At 39.1% G+C, this 21,853-nt stretch overlaps 1 protein-coding gene across 22 annotated transcripts in view; it reads left to right on the forward strand.

The window, feature by feature from the left end:
* Positions 1-21,853, forward strand: part of RIMBP2 (RIMS binding protein 2) — a 122,620-nt gene that overhangs the window by 2,301 nt on the left and 98,466 nt on the right. For 14 of the 22 annotated variants that reach the window (XR_005839999.1, XR_005840004.1, XR_005840002.1 and 11 more), the window contains exons 2-6: positions 2,709-2,828; positions 3,191-3,301; positions 7,070-7,180; positions 9,862-10,086; positions 11,186-11,320. Coding sequence is in view for 14 of the 22 variants with exons in the window: in XM_040647944.1 (XP_040503878.1) it covers positions 2,709-2,828; positions 3,191-3,301; positions 7,070-7,180; positions 9,862-10,086; positions 11,186-11,320 (702 nt within the window). In the remaining 8 variants the exon portion in view is untranslated. 22 annotated transcript variants of the gene reach the window in all.

Raw genomic sequence — 21,853 nt, forward strand, 5'->3', positions numbered from 1 at the left:
GAAACTAACATGTGGGAGGCATTTTCATTTCATTCTAGCCTTTTCAGTGGTGACAATTTTTATGTTTAGTAATATGTGTTGAATAAAAATCTGAATTTCGCAATAATTGGATATATTTAATGTCTATTACTGCAATCTTTATTTACTGTAGCACTGTATCAGGGCATATATTGTCAGTCTAGTCATGCATATTTATCTAATGTTAGCTCTCTAGCCCCTGCAAAATTTGTCTCCGTTCCTTCTGTAGACTCTGGTTTCTACTGATCACCCTTCTCAAAATTAAATAATCGTGAAAATTAATTCTCTTATTGCTGATTTTTATGCTGTGTTCTTTTCTGTCTAAAGGATTGGATGATTACTGACTTGCTCTGCAGACATTTTATTCTTGCTACTTTTTTTAATGGGGTTTCTGGCAGAGGCATTTTAAAATACCATGACTCTTAGCAGCAGCAGTCTTCTGCAGTGCAGCACACCTACTTGGGGCCTGATCAGGGAAATATTTGCCACTTCTTCATGGTGTTTTAATTACTGGCAGTACTCACAGAATGCTATTGAGAAAGAGATACTTTTCAAAGTGCAGACTTTCTCAGCTTTTGAACCATCTCATTGCAAGTCTTAAAATTTCTACCTATGTCTTGGTCTTCTGCTTCCCTTCTGCTCATGCCATTGCTTTTAGAGGCATTGTCTGTTCTAATAGTGAATCTGCTTCATGGCATCTGTACTGAAGAAAAGCAATGGCATGCATGTGTAGTAAACAAGGACAATTACTGACGATAGAGACTAATCTTAGTTTTATCCACACGGCTGCCAACCATCTTAAAAGGATAAATATAGCTGCTAGGAAACTGATCTAACTGCATCAGAAAGCAAGCTGAGGAAAAAAAATACATAGATTAAAAAATCAAACAGCTTTTAACCTTCTGAAAAGTTGTGGGGGAAAAAATCAAAACATTCTGGTTCTAAGTTCATGCAGATTTAAACATCGCATTTCCAGCTCTCATGCTTTTGATTTTCCCTTTTGGCAGTTTGTTCAGATTAGAGTCAGTGGATGGAATCTCAGAGGAGAATAAAAGCCAGTGTTTTGAAAACTAATGAAGTAATTATCCAAAGCATTATTTACAATGATTACTTAGAAGATAATGAGACCCTTTAATTATGTTTGTTCTGCATAGCTAGCCTTTCAATAATTCGGAGTAGTACTGTTCAATTTCCTCTGTATTCACTTTGCACATTTTTGTTTGGAAAACTGTCACAGCTGTTTGTTGTGTGTGAGTATGGGCCCTCATTCTGGATGCTGTTTGTCACCTGCTCACTTCGGTTGGAGTAGGAGGCTTTTTTTAAGTTCAGGCTTCTCTGACTCTTCACTGTAGTGTGGAACAAAATAAATTGTGGGTGAAACAAAGCTGAACTTCTTAAGAGCTGTGTTGTGGCTTAAAAGTAGGTCTACTGTACAGTAACATGCATTTATCAGTAAGTAAAGTTTCTGCTACTGTTTATCTCTTTACATGTAAAGTTTGAGTTTACTTTCATTTGGGGAATCACATTAATTTTGTTTGAAGCAGAAGTTTGTAGGGTTTTTTTAAACAACGTTGCTCACTTGTCTATAAAGAATTCAGAACATCATTAGTACTTTAGCAGCTAATAAATATTTCACTAATATATTCAGAAGGATCCATGAACTTGCTGCTAAAATAGACAATTCTGCTTAAGCACATGCCTAAATGTTATGGTCCCCAAGGAGATCTATCACAAGCTTTATCTTAATTTGGTACACCAATGAAGCACAGACTGGCTGTGTGCAGTGATGCTACTCCCAATTAGTAGGGCTGATGATGTAGTCATTGATGCTTAGAAATCAATAAGAAGAATGTTAATCTCAGAGAGTCTCCAAAAGCTTGGAGTTTGTCTGCTGGCAGTTTATTTAGAATCAAACTGACTCCTGTTGGAATCTTTCCATCAACTTGGAGAGATGCTGCAAAGGGCAGCTGATCTTATACTTACCTCTGATTACTTGGAGGCAGATATGCAGCCTAAGCAGAAGTACATTTTAATTAAACTGGAATATATTTTAAATACACAAGAACAGAATCACAGTAGAGTAAGGTAGAAGTTAAAATTTCAAAGAGCACGTTAAGCAATATAGTTTTCTTTCACTTGGTCACTGTGAAATTAGATTTAAGAATAATGCATTTAAATAGTGATTACATTGACACTGTGGCCGTAAGCCATTACTTAAGTATAAGAGACATATATGTCTCAATGGCTAGTACAAAAAGCACGAGCTTGAAAGGGTCAAAAACACTGTAACTACTCATTTGCAATAAAACTCTTCAGAGGAAAATGGGAATCTTTGAGCTCTACTTATTTATCCTGTGCCTAAATATTTGGGTTATCTTTTGAGAAGTCCAAGCAGGAAAAATGGAAAGATTTTTCTTTGCAGGAGTATCAGAATGCTGAGAATGCTGACCCAGCCTCCCCAACCCTTGGATTAAAGACATAAGGTGGGCCATGAATGTTCTGGGAGGAAGAGAACAAAGGCATTGAAAAAGGAAAGGAGAAACATTTGAGTAATATGTCTGTTGCCTTGAAGTTGTAACTAGTGAAATGATGCTGTCTGACTTAATAAAGTCAGAAGATCTGTATGCCAATTTAAGCTTCTCTCTAGGGAGTTGAAATGCTCTCAAGCCATTTTTTCCCCTCTATTACAGAAGAAAGCTATCAGTCACATTCTGGATCATGACTATTCTGTACTGGATTCCCCAAAGGCAAATCAATCATTTCCAAAGGCAGCTAAGTCCTTGATTAAAGATCAAGAGGAAGACAAAGTAGTGAGTAGCCTTCTCCAATCTAGGATATGTCAGAACTTGTTTGAAAACTTGCTTGGTGTTTCTCATTGGTTATTTTTTTTTTTTTGTTGTTATTGCTATTGTTATATTATTTGCTTTTTTGAGGTGTGGTAAGTAAATGTTTAAAATAAGCAGTTTTTTTAATCCAGACATTAAGAGTTATATAAGAGCTATATCAAGCCTTGTTAACAAAAAGCTTTCTGCTCTAGGATTAGTATGCAAACTAATTAATTAAAGCAGAAGAACTTACTGCTTGGCGTATAGCTTAGAAAGGGGAGACCAGAAAGCATTGTGTTTGTGAGCCATAACATTATAACACTTGCACACCTCATTTGGCTACAAAGGTGGGCTATTTTGGAGACACTGTGCCTGAAATCACACACTCATTCTATGAAAGAAGAGTTGCTCCAGAGCTTGTGAAACTTCTGACAGAAGGCGCGTTCTTCATGTCCCCGGTAAGTCTGAAGTGAGACACAGATCATGTTTAAAGCCTAAGCTCACAGGCCCAGGAGACTATGGCTATCCTTTCAATCTGTCCCTCTTTCTTTCCTCTCTGTTGAGGATACACTCTTAATCTCCACAACAAATAATATTAAGAATTCTAGTTCAGTACGTACTTCTCTGTGGCTCCTGGGTTTGCTGATGGTCATCACAAAATGGGTACCACAAAATGCCTGGTGGATCTGTATTCAGCTGTTACCTACTTGTGATATCCTTGCGACCTTATTATTGTCCCTCCTCAATACATTCGTAGGCATTTATTGTTAGAATAATTGTAGTTCCTTCTCACATTCTCCATGTTAAAAAGCCTCTGCTTCCTAAGCTGCCTATGAAGCGGCACATCCATTTTTAAATAAATTAATTTGCATGTGTAGAAGAGTACATTTAGTCTACACCTACAATATAAAGCTTTTTTTAACCTACAGATACTGCTCATAAGACTACTTTTATATATATATATATATATATATATCACCTAAAACTTGGTTCAGAACTGTTATAATGACTGTAGCAAGTTCCCACAAAGGACTTTGAAGTTATTTAGTAGCATAATGTGTGCTCTGCATTTCTGAAATGGTTGGATAGTTGACAGCCAATGTATGAATTTTGGAGGCTAATTTTAGGTTACAGTAATCTTGCCCTGTGCCTGAGAACTTGATCCCAGATGGTCAGGTCAGCCACTGCCAGGACAAGTTGGGAGAATGGCTCTGATGCTCTGCACCTGTGCAGAACGTGACAGCTGGGCACGTTTGTGTTCACTTGATTTTGGAGCTGTTCATGAGGCTTTTGTCAGTCATTTATACAGTTTTCCCCGAAAGCATTTGGGAGATTTTCCTTGCAATAAAAAAGTGGAACAAATTAGCCTTAGAGAAAAGGAAGAAAAAGAACAGGTAAAATCACAGGAAGATAAAATTCAGCAAGTGTTGAAATGTACTTTTAATTACAGCTCATATATGTGGGTTTTTTGTTTGTTTTGTAATCCTAAGTAGCGGACATTATTGTAAACTTCAAGTGAGTTTGAAGAAAAAGGCAAAGCCCCATTGCTGCCCTGTAATCCAGCTGGATTTGCAATGTATATACAGCAGAGTTGGGTTTAGCTGAGAGGTTGGCTCTCTACATTCTTCTCACTAAGGTGGTTCATTGCTAAACTATAAGCATGTGCTATAAAGAATGACTCACAGTCTTGTAGGCCAGGATGCTTTTCTTGCTTTTTCCATTGAGCGTTTTTTATATCCTACACAGATGTAAAAATAAGCACTTTTGTTGACTTCCCTATCATCTAGTACTGGGAAAGTAAATCTGAAATTATTTTGATTGCATTAAAATATATTTTCTATGATTAAAGAAGAATTGGTTCATTGCCATCTACAATAAACTTTTAAGTTTTGTGTTTATACGTTGATGTATATAGCACTGCTACTCAATATAGTAACATATTAAAGGGAAACAACTGAGTTTTGTAGAATAGTGTTACTTAAGTAAATAAAAATGTACGTGATGTTCTTATTTAAATGAATGATTTATTGCAGTTTGAGAGAAAGCCAACAGCTTTGTGAGGAAGCAAGGTTTTGGGGAACTTAGTGGTTTGGAAGTGGGAGCTTAGGTAGGAAAATGGTTTTCCTTTTTCTTCCCCTACTCTTGGTAGGTGAAATAAGACATAGGAAGAGAAAGGGCAAAAGAAGTTGTGAGCAAGGCTAGGAAGTAGCAGGTCCCTTTGAGCAAACCTTCATTTTGCTTTTCCTAGTGGCAGTAGTACACAGTGTCAGTGCCAACCCTGCTGCTGTGCAGATTGCTCCCATTAGCACCGGCATTACCTCCCTTCCTCCCTCACCATCGCAGCCACAATGAGCTGTGCCAGCTCTGGTCCCAGCCAAGACCTTGTTCAGCTTTATTTCTCTTTGAATTTGGTTTTATTATACAGCAGTCTAGTAGTGAAAAGGTATTCACACTTGTCTGCAGTGCCTACATGGATGATGTGAATGGTTTAATTCAGTGTCCAGCAGTAAATTGCTGGAAAAGTTTTTTTTTTCAAGTTGTTTAATTCTCATTAAAATGCTTTGATATTCAGTAACTTCCTCTGTATACAGTTCTGTGCTCTCATCCCTCAAATATGTTTCTAATTACTCTATATATTTGCTACCTCTTCTGTTTCAGTGCCTTTTGAAATGATGCTCCCCACTAGCAAAATGTCAGGTAAATGAAAGAGTAAGAGAGGAGGGAATGCTGTATTAATTGTTCAAAAAGGACTTCTGGATTCCTCCCAGTTGTCCTGGGCTGTAAGTAGCAGAAATCATCAAAGCTAAAACAGTGACAGATGGTTTGTGTTTGTAGTATGAGTGGTTCTAATGGCCACCTTTGCTTCACAAAGAGTGACTGCAGAACAGCTACTAGAAGGCTTCTTTTCAATCTCAAGCAGCTAACTGCTTTATTAGAAACCATTCACTTTTCCTTTGTATTGTTTGTTTTCTTGCTTTTTCCTCCTACTGTTTTCTGGCGGAAGTTAGAGCATTTTGAGAGCTGCTTAGGGAAAAGCATTGACTCAAAACTTCCTCTTCTGCTGAGAGCCTCTTGTTTGCTACTGCAACATCCAACTTTTCCTAAACATGAAATCCACTCCCCAAATGGTACAGAATGCCAGGTCATGCTGATGAAATAGACAGCCTGACTCATGATTAGCAGAGAAAGGATGACAATATGGGTAGTAATGTTAGGAAAAGCAGATGACTTTAGTTTACTCTTTGGGAGCGGTCTAAGTTATCCTAGATTATTATGTTATGCAAAGTAAAATACTGCCTGCTTCAGTGGTGCTCGTAAGGCAGCACGCAGTGTGTGTAATAACAGGAACCTCCATTATGAAATTTCCTTTACACATCCATGAGAAGAGGAAAGAGGAATCAACCTTCCTGAGAGAACGAATCCTGAACTGCAGTGAACTGCACAATATGGTGTGAGGCCATTTCCCTAGCTGCTTGGTGTTGGTTGTTTAGGTTTCCCAGCTCTGTGATGCAAGACTTGCTCATATTGAATGTAGCACACTGTAAAGTTCGTGTGATTTCAGCAATATCTTGTAATTTAAAAAAGCAATCCACACTAAGCTCTCTAGTACACTTCAAATAACAATGAATAATAATGCATATTTACTCTGTACCCTGTCATTCTGTATTGGGTAACAGCAGAAAGAACAAAAGTCCCACACTGTTTGTGCTTCTTTATCCCCTTTAATTCCAGGGATGTAGCAGAAAATGCACTCTTGCTGGAGTAATCCGATGAAGTAACACCACTTACCATTGAACTGCATGCTACTTATAACCCTGCTTTCACCCACCTTCTACAGAAACCCAACATGAGGTTCTTCCTAGAATTGACAAACAGACAAAATACCACGCAAGGAGCAAAATGCTTCTACTAATATTACTTCTGATTTGGTTTGCAATGGTGCCTAGTCTACCACTTTGTAGCATTAGCACTACTGACACCATGCTAAGCAGTGCGCAGACACAGCACTGGTAACTGGGCTCTGCTACGAACGTGCTGCATCCTCAGCCGATGTGTGAAGGGCACATCTAATTTGTTCCATCAGCCTTCTTCAGTTCAAGGCTGTACTTTGAATGTGGGGCTTTACCATGCAAAAGCAAATTTCTGTAATGCCAGCCGACTCGCTGAGGTATTTTAGATGTGTTGCAATGTGTTTTAATGAGATATCGACGCGTTACATTCCACAGTCCAAAAAGGGCAACAAGAAAGCAAAACAGACGTCTGAAAAGCTCCCCCACTTCAGACCTGAGGACGGAAGCAGACAGAAAGGGAGCTCAGTAACTGCAAAGAAGAGCAAGGTAAGGCTGTTATGTTGCCATGTCTTGCAGAGCCCTCACTGCCAGTTGCTGAAGCTGCTCTCATGGTGTTGGCCTCAATCAGGAGCAAAGCAATTTTGCTGCCCTGGTATGAGTGCTTTGGTTTTATGCTCCAGCACAAACTGCTGTGCTGTCCGCAGTTTTACATGAAGGAAACGGTGAAGATATTCCCGAGGTTCCCTTCCAGCTGAGGCAGTGCCCCATTTACCCCCACAGGAACCCCTTTTAGAGTCACTCAGGTTGGAAAAGCCCTTAAATATCACTGAGTCCAACCACCAATGTGGGGTATCAGTGGTAGGGAGGTTCAGCTGCTGCTTACTGCACCTCGTCTTTCCCATTTGCTGCTCAGCTCTCCAGAGCTCTCAGTGCTTCTCCCTGCAGCAAATACAAACACACAACAGTTGCTCTAAAATAAAACAATCAATAAACACTTAAGTGTTTGGCATCTCTCAGACTTTTTACTGCACCGTTTACTCGACGGCTTAATGCTTAACAGAAGCAACTTGCCTGTTAAGTTTGCAAATTTAGCAGATATAACACATCGCGGTTTAATTCAGGTTTTCTCCCGCTTTCCGCTCGTGACAAAATGAACCGCTTCGGAGTCCCGCGCGCAGCGGGGCCGGCCCGGGCAGCGCCCCTCCGCCACGTGCAGCAGCGGCGCGAGAGCAACGGCTGCGGGGCCGCCAGGTGCAGGGGGGGGGCGAGCTGAGCAAAAAGGGCGGGAAGCGCCGTGCAGCACCGCGCTGTAGCACGTTCTTCCTGAAGGGGGAAGTAGAGGAGCTGGGAACGAGGGGTGAAGTGGAGCCTGGGAAGCGGATGGAACGGGAAAGGGACGAGTAGGTGATCTTTTCATTTATGTCTGTGTTTCTCACCATCTAGACCTATTTTAAGTGAAAATACTTAGATTTCTTGTTCCCTATCCTGCTCTGTTTTGCCAGTGGCGACAACTGCTCAGCGGTGTCCCCGCCTTTGTCCCAGCCCTGTGGAGGAGTGGGGGCACGGCGGGCGTGGTCCGGCAGCAGCCGCGGTCACCCCGACAGTGCAGTAGGAAGAGCTGTGTTTAAGTCTCTGTAACTTATCGTTTAGGCTGGATAACGTTGGATATATACATTTTTTTTCTTTTTGAATTTAAACATGGCGTCTCGCTGCGTGTGCAAATGTTAACCACGCGTTTCCTGACGCACGAGAGCTCACGGGAGGTACTCGGGCAGGTTTGTTCCGCCCTCGACGGTGCTGAGCTGATCCAGAGTTTGGGTTCATGTTCGACATGGTATCAATGTAAATAGTATCAAAACTAAAAGAGCTGTTGATTGTGGGTGCAGCTCGGGTGGGTTCGTGTAAGCGATGTGTGTTTGGCAGAGCTGTGTTCAAAAGCAACCCGAAATAAGCACTTCCCGCCCTCTTATTTCTTTTTTTTTTCCTAACATCTCCAATACAAAAAAATAAAAAAAGGACAGGAGAGACGAATAACGCAGCACATCAGCAGAGAGCTGTTCTTGGGTAATGCAGCTCTGACAGATCTCAGCAAGAGAAAAACTGACAGAACGTTTGTAAGGAAAATAAAACGCTTTATAGACTGTGGGGTTTACATATCGCAGAGTACAGAACTGAGAATTCAGTTGTTTTCTCTGGAATTAGGTGTGAACGACAAGAACCAAATGTAAGTGAGGTGATAATGGAAGGGTTGTTTAACGCTGCTGTAACTGAAGCCCTACACAGCTTTAGGTCGGGTTTCAGCCACATTAACATTCATAGCAGCGTGGAACACAAATCGGGGTAAATTATTATTTCTACATTAAAGCTACACCAAGCTCGACTTAAATGTAGGCTGCGTTGAATAATCAGCAATTTGTTCAAATTGTTTGTAAGTGTCAGGATGAGGGTGGAACAGATGCGATTATGAGCATATCTAAGAAGTTATGAGCTTTTGACTCCTGGCTTAGACTGAGCTTAACTGTAAAATGAAGGAGCTTTAAATATGGCTGCTGTTGTATGCCAATTGACAAGTGCATAGAACTAGTGCAGGTCACTGTTTTTGCAAAGGTTTACCCTCGTAATGGATTTTCAGAAGAGTAACTCTATGCTTAAAAAAAAAAGTCCTCTGAGTAGCTGTTGGACATACAAGGCGGTCTCATTTCCTGCACGTTGCCTAAGAGGTGGTTCCCACTGAAAGGTTTGCAGTGTGGTCAAGTGTGCCTTTGGAATACAGCATCTTGGGCATATTTGAAGCACAGCTTCTAAGTGAGGCATGTGTCCAAGGCATCTGCAAGGGCAGATAACTTAATTTGTTATGTGATACAACGCTAGGTAAGCAACCAGAAATAGTGGCTAAACAGCAGTCCTGTGTTGCAATCAAAGTGGTAAATACACTGATATCTGTATGATCAAAGTGGTTGTGGCTTGCTGGCATTCACTGACTGAAAAAAAAAATATGCATGAAAGACTTTTTCTACTTCTCATTTCGTTGAGTTATTCCTCTCTTTCCAGTTGATTGATTAAGTGAGATTGTTTCTTGCACACTGACTGTATCATTGAAAGATCTTAAAAAGAGAATTTTCAAATAATGCACTTAGGATATGATTTCTGAAAAATTTGAATTACTCTCTTCCCCCAGACACAGTTTTAGCAAAAATGACATTAAAAATGTATTTTCTCTTTACCAGGATGTCAGCCCTTCAACTTCATTGATATTGCCATCCAATAACTCTGCTGTCATCACAAAAACTATTACCAGAACATTTCCTTTTAAGCAGAAAATGCACTTAGTCAATGCTAAGGCCCATCATCTGCAAAATATCAACAAGCAATCAAAAAGAATAAAAGATGTGGAGATCCAAATGCTGCAGGTGGAGCGCGAAGAACTCAAAAATCAGCTAGGATGCCTAAGGGTAGGTTAAAATCTAGTTCTGTTCTTAATACATAACTAGGCCAGTAAACAGCTAAATCAAGTCACAGAGTGGTTACAGTTGAAAGAGACTTTGGACATCATCTGGTCCCATTCCCTGCTGAGGCAGAATGTGCAAGTGGCTTTTGAAGATTTCCAAGGAGGGAGATCCCACAACCTTCTGGGCAACCTGTGCCAGTGCTCCATTACCCACAGAGTGAAGAACTGTGCCCTGATATTTAGACAGAACGTGTGTGTCCCGGTTTGTGTCTGTTGCCTCTTCTGGCGCTGGCACCACTGACAAGAGCCTGGCTCTGTCGTAATTACATCCTCCCTCAGATATATATTGATGAGATCCCCTGAGCCTCTACTTCTCAAGGCTGAACAGTCCCAGCTCACTTAGCCTTGCCTCTTAGGAGATGTGCTCCAGTCTCTCTATCATTTTGATGGCCCAACATTAGACTCTTGCCAGCATGTCCATGTTTGTCTTGTACTGGAGGGCACAGAACTAGACGCAGTACTCCACGTGCAGCCTCACCAGTGCTGAGTGGAGAGGAAGGATCAGTTCCCTTGACACACTGGCCATACTTTGCCTAATGCAGCCAAGAGCATTGTTAGTCTTCATAGAAGCAAGGGTGTTCTGATACTTTGTAGTTACCAGACTGTTAAATTACTGTATTAGCAATAAACGCTTCTCAACGTTATCTTGTATTCATTTATACACTGTTACCTACCAGCAGCATCTTTTACAGCAGCACATCATATAAGAGAACTTCATCCAGTTCGAAAAAGTTTGAATTGCACAAGTTGTTTCCTGCCTCAGCCTGAGCTATTACTACCTGTCTTGATTAATAGCCTGAGGAACTTAACTGCTAAGCATGAAGGAGTAGGACAAAGTGTAGGATGTACTGCTGCTGATGCTATGAAAGAGAAATCCCAATTTTCTGGTTGTAGAAGATTATTAAATTAAGAAAGTCAAATGCATAAATATAAATACATTGCTAGAGCCAATATTATTGTTCTCCCAGAAATGCAAGTAAGAGAAATTCTGCTACTATCACCACGTATTTGAGAAAATAGAAATTGAAATATTTGTCATTCAGGAAGGCCTGATGGGGCAGAAGCCGGGCAACACAGAAGAGCTGTTGAAACAATCTCAGAAAGAGCTGTTGTGGCTTCAGAGACAATTGTCACTTATCTCCACAGGAAGCTCCATGTGTGTTTTGGCAGCTAACAAGGTGAGTTCTGTTAACAATTTTTTCAGTCCTAACTCCCATTTTATATTGAAGTAGGATGGGGAGGATTCGTCGTAATTTTGTCTTGTTTTATTGAAACAAAGCACTGCAATTCGAAAAGTAGTAAGAGAAAGGTGGGCCTCCTAAGATGTACTTTAAATAATTGTTGTATGTAATTTGTAGGGACCAGAAATAACATCTCTGGGGAGAGAACTTTTGGTCTGTGAAAATGTATGCACTCTTGGTATTAAAGTGGCACTTCCTAGACCCTTACTGTATACAGAAAGATGTCTCATGTTTTATTGCTTTTCCTAAACAACCTGTATATCAGCAGGTATGATCATTTTATAGGGATTGTTATTCTGGGGAGATATCTTGGCATGACACACAGAACTGTAATTCTCTGTCTCCTCTCAGCAGCGCCATTAATATGCATTTCTATTTACCAGCAGCCCCTCATCAGCATAGCTGCATCCAGCCCTGAACAAGCAAAAATGAATGTCAAGCTACATCAGATTTGATACTGATGTTTGGCAATATAAATCACTGGATAAATATTAAACTGTTTATGTTAACAATGTCTTAACCTCTTCTAGTTCTGCTAAAATGTGAGTGCTGATGGTGCTATATTATTTTTGAGTTATTTCATTTACTCGTTTTTCCATATTTTTGAACACAAGGTTTCCAGAAAGTTTATGGTAATGTATCTGTTTTACACATATATACCTCCACACACACTCATGTCCAGAATATACATGCTTTACACCTACCTTTGAGAAGGAATGAGAAGAGTTGGTTTTGTTCAGTGTCATATATTAATTATAAGATTTTACAGTGATCTGACTTATTTTCAAGTACCTGGCATAGGAAATTCTTCTTTCGCTTGCACAAAAGCACATAAAGCAATAGATATGTTCATTTAGTCTCCAGCTTAGGCGAGATAGATTTCTGAAATGTGTCACCTGGAATCTTCTGGTATTACTTTGCATCATATTCTGCAGATCTGCATTTGTTGCTGAAGTACAGTATGTGATAAGTGCTGATATAGTCGTAGTTGGAAGGAATGTTTGGATTTAAAGCTTGCACATAGCTCAACTGAGGGAAAAAAAAATCTAACTTGCCAAAATTAGAGTTGGAAAAACAAACAAAAAAACACCCAAAGAACAACTTATGCCACAAATCAGTATAAAAGTAAGGCTGCACTTGCCTGATGATCACAGCCATAATCTAATCTGGGAAGGAACATATGATCCTGAGTAGGAACAGCTTTTCTCTGAAAATACCAGAGTTTTGTTTTTTCTGGGTACATGAGTAATCTCTGGGAAGGTCATCTGGGGCTGAGATTGGCACAAAAGAGGAGTGGTCTCGGGTACCTTATTTTTAGACATTGGACTTCCCATTCAGAAAACTGCAGTCTTTCTAGAATGTTACAAATAAGACGTTCAGGGAAGAAAGCACACATTGACTGATTTTTATCTGTTTCATTCCTACATTGGAGGACATCTTTTAGAGGAAACTTGCTGCTCTGAAGATCACGCTCTGATATCCTGCAATATACTTTAACAGAATTTAATAAAATAGTGCCTTGAGAGTACAGTATTTTCTTTCCTCTTTTAAATGCAAAAAGGAAAACACACTCCACAAAACTTCATGTTGTCTGGATAATTTAATCATCAGCCTTAAGAATTCATTATGTTATAATGAGCTCATTCCCACAGTGGTCAGATTCTGAGTTATAATAATAATAATAATAATAATACTAAAAAAAAAAAACAGATTGAAGTCAGATGTTTTAAAACACATTTATTTCAAGTGTCCCCTTAGAGTGCCTCCCTCTTGTTGCTGGGGACAGGCTGGTGGCACACTCACAAGTTTTCGTGTGAATATACTGGATACGATTTTCCTTAGGAGAGGAAAGACAGAATGGTTAGGATGCTCCAGGTAATCTGTCTTAATACCCTTCTGCATTTGAGTTTCTAAGCCTTCCATTGGGCAGGCTTGGCTGGGGAAAAAAAATTGCGGCTCACAGTTACAGTTCATTGGTTCGTGCCAGTAGGCCACAGATGACCTACTGAGAAGATCCTGTGATAGCATTACTTGGAGGTAAAATAAAATCTCCCAGCACCCGCCTCTCCCCCAGTCCTCCCTCACAGAAACACACCCTTGCCGAGATCCCACTTGCTGCTTGTCAGCTCCCGTCTCTGCTCCCTGCTGCTGTGTCAGGGTTAATACTGTGTGAAAGAGAAACTGGCAAATAGGGAAAGCCATCTTTGTGTGCGTATGTGTGTGTGAGCACTGCTGTTTCATAGGCTCTGGCAGCTGCTGCATGGCTGATGATGCTTGCTCTCTCTTTTTCACCCTGCCTCCCTGCAGACAACTAATGAATCATTTCTAGCCTGAATACAAGCTGTGCAAACACACCAATGCTGCTGCTGCCGCCGCCGCTGCTGCTGCCTCTCTCTCCAAGGTTGTAATTTGACACAGTAGACTGCAGAGCTTTCTCGGCAATGAATGCTGAACGTCGGAAGCACTTGATTTGAAGGTATGCTGAGATTTCACCTGTTCTAAAAATAGCTATTTTTGCTAAATGCTTTACAGGCTGACTGACAGTGGGAGAGCTGAAGATTTGTAGGTGTGTGTGCGTGTCAGGGGGAGAATGCTTTTTTTAGTTAGCAGTAATGCATCTGTAACTCTTATCAGAGGCAGACAAACTTTATTATTCTGCTGCAATTTGATGATGCCTTTCAGTGAATGTTCTCTTGTAGGTGCTGCTTAGAATAGTAAAATGTGTTAGTGTCGTGCAGTAATACTAGGTAAAGGGATTAAATTCTTGCTAGATTATTCCATCCTCCCTCCTACTGATGTTTAATCTGTTGCCGTTTTCCTGTCATTTTTATGGTTTCCTATGAAATAAATACTGCATTCACAGGTTTAGTGGGGCCATGTTTCTTTTCTGTATTAGTGTCTGTGGGCAAAGTTAGTAATCATACTGGCTAGCAGCTCCCCCCTCCCCCGCAACCTGAGCCTCCAAGCATGGTGCATATCAGGGTCTCCTTTTGCTTTGCAGATGTATATTGTCATGTCACAGCAAAGTCATGAATCTCTTTCAGTGCGACGCTGTTAATTAAATTACTTGCCGTATTTGTCTGGCGTTTAATGCTAAATTAGACCCATTGCAAGTAAATATCTCACCGTTTTTGTCGGAGGGAGAGATCTTCTGCCGCTGTGCATATGAACACTATGTATAGCAGTATTTGTGAGAATTATGTTATGCATGTGAATATGTAGAAAAGTACAAGAGCATTTTATTATAGGATATGCAAACAAATGCTAGTTCAAATACTGGTTATTTATTAGCATGTACAGGTATGCTCTTCTCAGTATTGTAGGGAATACTGCAGTTTTATGTTGGTATTTTTTTAACCTCCTCACAAATTGGCTGTCGCCAGTAGGCTTGGGCAGAGAAGGTATGCCTTTCCAATAGGGATATGATGATTGATATTACAATTGCATGTGGTCTTAATACTGTTTTAACAGAGGGAAATGTAAGCACACGTTGAGGCTTTGGTTTTTCTCTTGTAGCTACCGATGCCTGTTATTTTAGTGGTAAAACACTGGGATTTTTTTCCAGTGCAGATTGTGATATTGAGTTTATACATAAAATAGTATGGAATAACTAATGGTGAATAACTAAGTGGAATAACTAATTAATGAGTCTTGTCACTGCATCTAGTAAATACGGAATCAAGTCCTTAAATGACTGGAGATTTTTAGAAGAAATATATAAAATTAAAGCCCTCGATATTAAGAAATTCACTGAGTGTGCAGAGACAGGAAGATAATACTAGGACTGCTAACAGCAAAATTTGAATAGGGACTATTATTTAGCAAGGTAGAAAAGCTGCCTTAAGAAAACAGTATGAAATATTAAAACACAGGTCAATGATAGAGTTGAAGTTTCCAGAAATTAAATGCAATAAAAATGTAACAGCATACATGAACTGTTATGGAAGTTACTCCAGACGCTTTTTATTTTACCTTTTTGATCCAGACGTGTTACATTTTTATTGGAGAAAGGCTTTCAGGTTGACCCAGCTGGCAAATGGGGAACAGTGGTTCAGATCAAATCTCACAGATGACGGCCAGGATTCATTAGTATGAATGAAATATGAATTATGAAATATAATTGCATTACTTTCAGTACCATAAAGGAGGATGTTGGGTCTTGTTTAGATGACTCTCGGTTGTCTTTCTTAAAGATCCAGTGGTTTTGTACATACTACTTTCTTTTTAAAAGGAAAAGGCCCTACTCTGAATTAAACCACGGAAGTGGTCATGCTGCCTGCAGACAAGACAGCAACCTTGATTTTTCATTGCTATATACCTGAATGGTTTCCAGCTTAATAACATACAGCATGACTGTACTTGAGGCAGTGAATGGAGATGCAGTGCTATTACATACAAACTGATGTGAGTGTACTTGGAGCACCTTTTTGAGAAAGGTGTTGAATTTTCTGAAACAGTAAGCAAATTAAAGCTTTAAAATCAACTGACTATTTGATACATATTGCTTAACTGATGACTACAAGCTCCAAAATCTAAGCATCTCTCTCTGTATGTGGCCAATCTCTTACTTACACAAGCTTTGTAAGTAGTTTTCCGTGTACATGAAATATGTATCTCTTTGTATCTATTTTATATATATGTAAGATGTGAACAGTCATTGTAATTTAGATAGGTGTATCACACCATGTATGAATTGAATGTTTAACCACAGAGGTGTCCATTCTGCTGATAGCTTCTTACAAAAGTACAGGCCTTTCTAGATTGCTAGGACTAGAGATACGATGCTTACAGTTGCTGGGTAATTCGTGTCCTCTGGTACTAAGGACTTTTCCTTCCTGTTAATCAAAATTAAATATCCAAAATCTCACTGGCTTTATTCTGAAGTAGAAAACTGGTTGGTCACACATCGCTCTGTCCTGTCTGTTCCATATTTATGTTGAATGAAGTGTGATTTGAGAGTCAAGGCTGTTCTTCATTTAATTGAAATTGTTATAGGCCCTCCTCAGCGCTATGAGATATATCAGAGCAACGGAAATATCTGTTAGTTAAGATTCTTTTCCTTGGACAAATTTATGTTTTAGTATTCAGCAAAAGCGACTGCCTAAAGCATAATTTTATGTAAATCCTTTGCTTGTTTCTCCCTTTGACACCATTAGCTTGTCATGGCCAGTGAATGCTCTGATAAAGTGGCAAATAGGTGGCGTTTCCTTTCTGTCATTTTGCCAATCTTTCCATGCATAGATCTAAGTAACTGAACCCTATTTAAGATTTTCTGAAACAATGCCAAGTACCACTGATGATTTTTCATCTCATGCTAATCCTGTAAGCAGTCCACCACAGGTGAGAGCTGCCATGAAGAATTGCTGACAGTAGCATTTCCTTGTTACTGCTAGAGTTAAAATCTATGTGCCAATGTCATCATTAAAAATAGAATATAGACAAAGTTCTGGAAAAATGTAGCTTCTTCAAGACAACATGCCATGAAAACAGTTCGTGTTCACCAGGCTGATTTGCACGGTGGCTTCTTGGGAAATGACAGTGACAGCATTACTGGCAGAACAGTTAGTCGTGTTCTGGAGCAGGTGGTGAAGTTTGAATATGATCATTGTGGGTTTTTTGTTAAATGTAACCATCTTCTGCTTAATAGCATGTTGGATATATTTTCCTTTTATAAATTATGATAGTCAAACCACCTGTGGTTGGCGTTTTGATAAGGAAATGAGAGTGGCATGTAGGATCATATCTCAGCACATTGGCATCCGCTTGTAACATGGGACTTGCTAAGGAAATCAGAGCATGATTTCCAGTTCTGCCACGGATTCTGTGAATAGCCGTGAGCAAAGTACTTGGTATCTCTTGGGCTCTGTTCTATTTCTGTAAATGGGAGTAATAATGAACACTTTCCACTCCATTCTACTCATTTTGTTGGCTTCAAATATGACACCTTCAGACTGAAGGCTGCTTAAATCTTACAGATACCACAAGATTTATAAATCACTTATAAATGACTGATGGCCCACATTGTACATTGATGATCTGTTAAATATATACATATAAATATGTATTTCAAAGGACCAGAAGAATCTGAATAGATTTTGAGCTTTTTGGAATAACATTTGTTGTGATTTGCTAAAGTTTCTGTTGTGCTCATGGGTAAGGAATGAAGAGCCTAATTTCCTTGATGGAGGCAGTGGTTTGGTAGAATTTGGAGTGCAAAAGTAAAGACACAGAAAAAGGGGACTGCAAGTCAGATTTTTTTATTTTTTAATTTTTATTTTTTGAATCGTCATTAAGTTTTATCTTTTCTGTGTTAGAAACAGTCTAACAATTCTTGCTTCTAAGGCAGTAAGCACTACTGTGCTGAATGTGTGATGTTGGCGAGTTAGCAGCAGCAGTGTAAACGTTATGGTGAAGAACAAAGAGGAAACCATAGTAAGTATGGCAGCACAGCAAAATCTCTCTTCTCTGTTCTCATCTAATGACAATTAGAAAAATAGTTTTTTGTTTTTTTTTTCTTTGAAAAGCATTATTTATTTAAGCTTTTCATTGTGGTGCCTTGATAAGAGCCTGAGCTGGGCTCAGTGCACTGATGGGCAGCCTTCACTTGTACACTCCACTTCCACTGAGGGCAAAATTATTTTTATTTTTTTTATTTTTTTGTAGAGAAGCATAAATAATCTTTATAGACAGGTTCAGTTACATTTTTACAGCTGATATGTGTGGGGAAAAAAAATGACAATTGCCAATTCTGAAAGGAAAGGAGGCCCTTTTTGAACCTAGTTACCTTGTTTAGTGCTGGCTTAGAAAAATCCTAGACTGACACTGAAGTCCTCCAGAATCAGGAAATTATTCCATAACTTCACCATTTGAGCCCCTGCTGAATATTTCTTTACCTCCTTTTCATATAGTTGAAAAATGCTATTGCTTCTGCACAGAATATCATGATGCCTTTTTACAGAAATGGAAAACACATCTCCAGTAAGTATATTGTGGGACATGCTTACAAATACACTGTAGTATTAATCAGCAGGGACTTTTATAGAAATCTGTGGTAGTTTACACCAGGAAGGATAGCAAAGCACAGTATCTTGGACAGTGTGCTGATGAGTTAAAGTCTCACTGTAGATTAATAGTTGATAGTGCTTAGAATTCAGCTGGATGAAGCTTCTAGTTGTCACTATAATAAGCAACGTGTGCTCGAATCTGTCCCATATTTACTGTGTTTTCCCTTTTCTTTGATAGTCACAATTTTAACTATTTGTTAAATCCTTCCTGTTCTCCTACTCTGCTGACCTCAATTCTGTATATAATTTAAAACATCACAAATATTGTTAATTCCAAGAGTATATATTTTTTTTCTCTCCTGTTTACTGCTTGCTAATTAAATTTTGTAGGTGGCAGTTTGAAATCTTAGTGGGACATGTCATGTGACTGCTAATGCTCTGCAGATCTCTATTACATAACCTTTAAGTAGTTTGGGAAAATGTGCTTGTGTCATACTGGGCCTGACATAAGGCTCTGTCTGAAGCCAACAGTCTGATAGTGTTGTTTTTCATATATATATATATATAAATAGACAGACAGGGAGAGAGAGAGAGCAACTGTAGAAATCTTGTGGATGGTTTGTTCTGGCACAAGATTTGTGCCCTCAGTTGTCAGGCCAATTTTCTTACTTCCCTGCAGAGCTTTGCAGTCTGCATTTTCTGCCTTTCCTGTAGGACAGAAGAGGGGAGGAGTTAGATTTAAACACTGACATAGCAGGTAATGATTACGTGAGTAGTAAATGCAGTATGCTAGGATCTTTTCTCTTTTCCTGAGAAGTTTGTTCATTTTAGATTTGAAGTGACCGGAGTACAGAGCAAACACAGAAAACATCTTTATCTCTCTGTCCCCTTCCCCTGGCTATGAATCTTCATTAAACTCTGGTGCAATATGCAAAATGAAAACATAAATCAGTAGAGAAGTTTTTAAAAAAAAAAAAAATGCTGTGCAGGGATGATCAATTTTTAATGCATGGAAATTCATTAGCTTGCTGTTCTGCAGAAGCATTTTCATAAGTGACATCAATGTGTCTACTAAGAATTATCGCTTATCTCTCTTTTCCTGAATCAGCACCATCTTTTGGTCCTACTTTGCATACTTTCACATTTTTGTTGCCTGAAATGTGTTTATATGCTCTCCAGTGCAGCTTAAGCACTTCACTGTTGACTGACCAGTGCTGTTCCCTGGAGAAAGTAAATCTCATTCTGGTTTCCTGGCCAAGATGTGGGTCTTACCTGAGGCTCTGATACTTTATATTCTGTGTGTTGAGAGCAGGTCAGAGGAGATCTTTTGGACCTCAGCATTTTTACCTGCTGGGAAAGCTCAGAGACAAAAGGCTCATATAGACTTGCAATAAAAGTTGCAGTTAAGAACTAGGAGCAGGTAGTTATTTTGTTGAGTGATGTGAGTTTGTTGTTTGTTTTTATGAAGATATTTTGTAAGTTTATCATTTCTTATTGAAATATGATTGTGTGCATCTGCATTTTGTTTTGCCTGTAGTTTGTAATAGCTCTTCTCACTAAAAGCTCTTTACAGAGTCCTTAAGAATGATTAAAAGTGATTCCTCATCATATTGCAGATGAGAAATTTTCAAAGTACTTCAGTTTTTTGGTTTTTTTTTTTTTTTTTTTTTTTTTGCTTAAGATCTTTCAGCTGGGTCAGAGGTTAGATATATGGATGTTGTTTGTGGAGCCATGTCCAAAGCATTTTCCACCGCATTGCTTCTCATAATTAAATGTTGGATAAGAGGGGAGGAGGGAGTATTGATATTTTTTTAAAAAAGCTTCCTTTTTTTTCCATTTTAAATTAATTGACTATTTCCCTATGTTGTACTCATAGGAAACAGTTTGGAAATTGATAATTACTATTTTTAAATTACTGCTATTGTAAATCATGGAGGCTATAGTCTGTCAGTTCGCCAAATGGCTGCTTGCTTACATGCTGGGTGGACTGAAACTACAAACATTTCATTGCAGGTAGGGGCCTCTGTTGTTCAACTCTCTTAAATCATCTCTATAAAGGAAAAGAAAGCTTCCTGTTACTATGCTACTGCCCCTCCACAGCTAACATTCCCAAGTAAGCGCAAAGAACTGTCCTTGACATCAAATCTGCCTGTGGATAAAAATGATCTTTTGTTTGTGGTGTGTAATAATCGCCAAGAGGACAGAATTTTCACAGCAATCATTGATCTTTAAAAGAAAAAAAATACAGATCTGAGACATATAGCACTATGTAATTTATTTTTACTATCTGCAACAGTCATTAAAAGTATAATTGGTGACGCTATCTAGGAAGAATAATGCATGTGCATAAGCTGCATTGCATTTAAAATTCCACGTTGTTCTAGTTATCAGAGTTTCTTAATTTATATCAATAACTGCAGGGCTTAAAAGATTTTCATTCGTAATGGCTCAGAACAGTGTATCTTCTTCAGAAAAGTTGTAAATCTTTCCTCGTGTGTGAATCTTACTGCTGTGATCCAGTGTGCATGGGAAGTAACGCTGGGAAGGAATTTTTATAGTCCCATCAAATCTACTTTATGGAAAACCTGCAAAGTCCCACAGGAACATTCAACTATCTCTATACATCATTATTGGATTGATAATAGAATGCTATTACATAAGTCATAAAAGCATCAAATAAGTCGTTTAGGAAAATTACCACAACATCCTACTCTGTATTGCACATCTCTTAAAATTACCCCACATTTGAAAGGGGAGGAGAAAAATGTTAGAAACGAGTGCTGTTCTCCTTTTGTTTACCACACTGCTGTGTCCTGACTGGCACCAGCTGTGTCTGGGATGGGCCGCCCTGGCCTCGCCTCATAACGACACAGGGCTCACACCTGTGTCCAGACACCTGTGTGGTCATTTGAGAAATGGAAAGCCCCCTGTGCACATATATTTGCCAGCTTCTGGCAGTAACATATGGCTTCGGCTTCTACTTTCTTGAAAAACCTTCAGGATTTTCCATGGATGCTTCTGGGGAAAGATGAGGGGAAGATGGATATCAGTGGTGCAGTAGTGGTTTTGCTCCTTCCATTTCAGTAAGTAACTGTCATGGGAACTTCTTTCACTTGATTGATGTATGAGATTCTGGCAGTAATTCTCCTTTCTAGAAAGGATCTTAACCTGGTTTTAAAACAAAGAGCTTAAAGAAACCTTCTGCACCAAATGCTTTTTTAAATGAGTAGCATATAGTGCATGTTAAGGATAAATTGAATTTGCATCTATAAACTTAGTAGCAGAACATATTTTGTTTAAAATAGCAAGTAAAGCATGTCTTAAAATAAATACACATGCCACAGTCATGTGAAGGGAGAATGCAGAGCAGGCAGGGATGGCAGTAGTTTATCTTTTTTGCAACGATGGGCTTTATGGTTAAAAGCTGTTGAATGCATTGTATGGACATACTGTTGTAGGTTTTATG

Source organism: Gallus gallus, chromosome 15 (genome assembly GCF_016699485.2).
Source record: "Gallus gallus isolate bGalGal1 chromosome 15, bGalGal1.mat.broiler.GRCg7b, whole genome shotgun sequence".
In the NCBI taxonomy this organism is placed as follows: domain Eukaryota; kingdom Metazoa; phylum Chordata; class Aves; order Galliformes; family Phasianidae; genus Gallus; species Gallus gallus.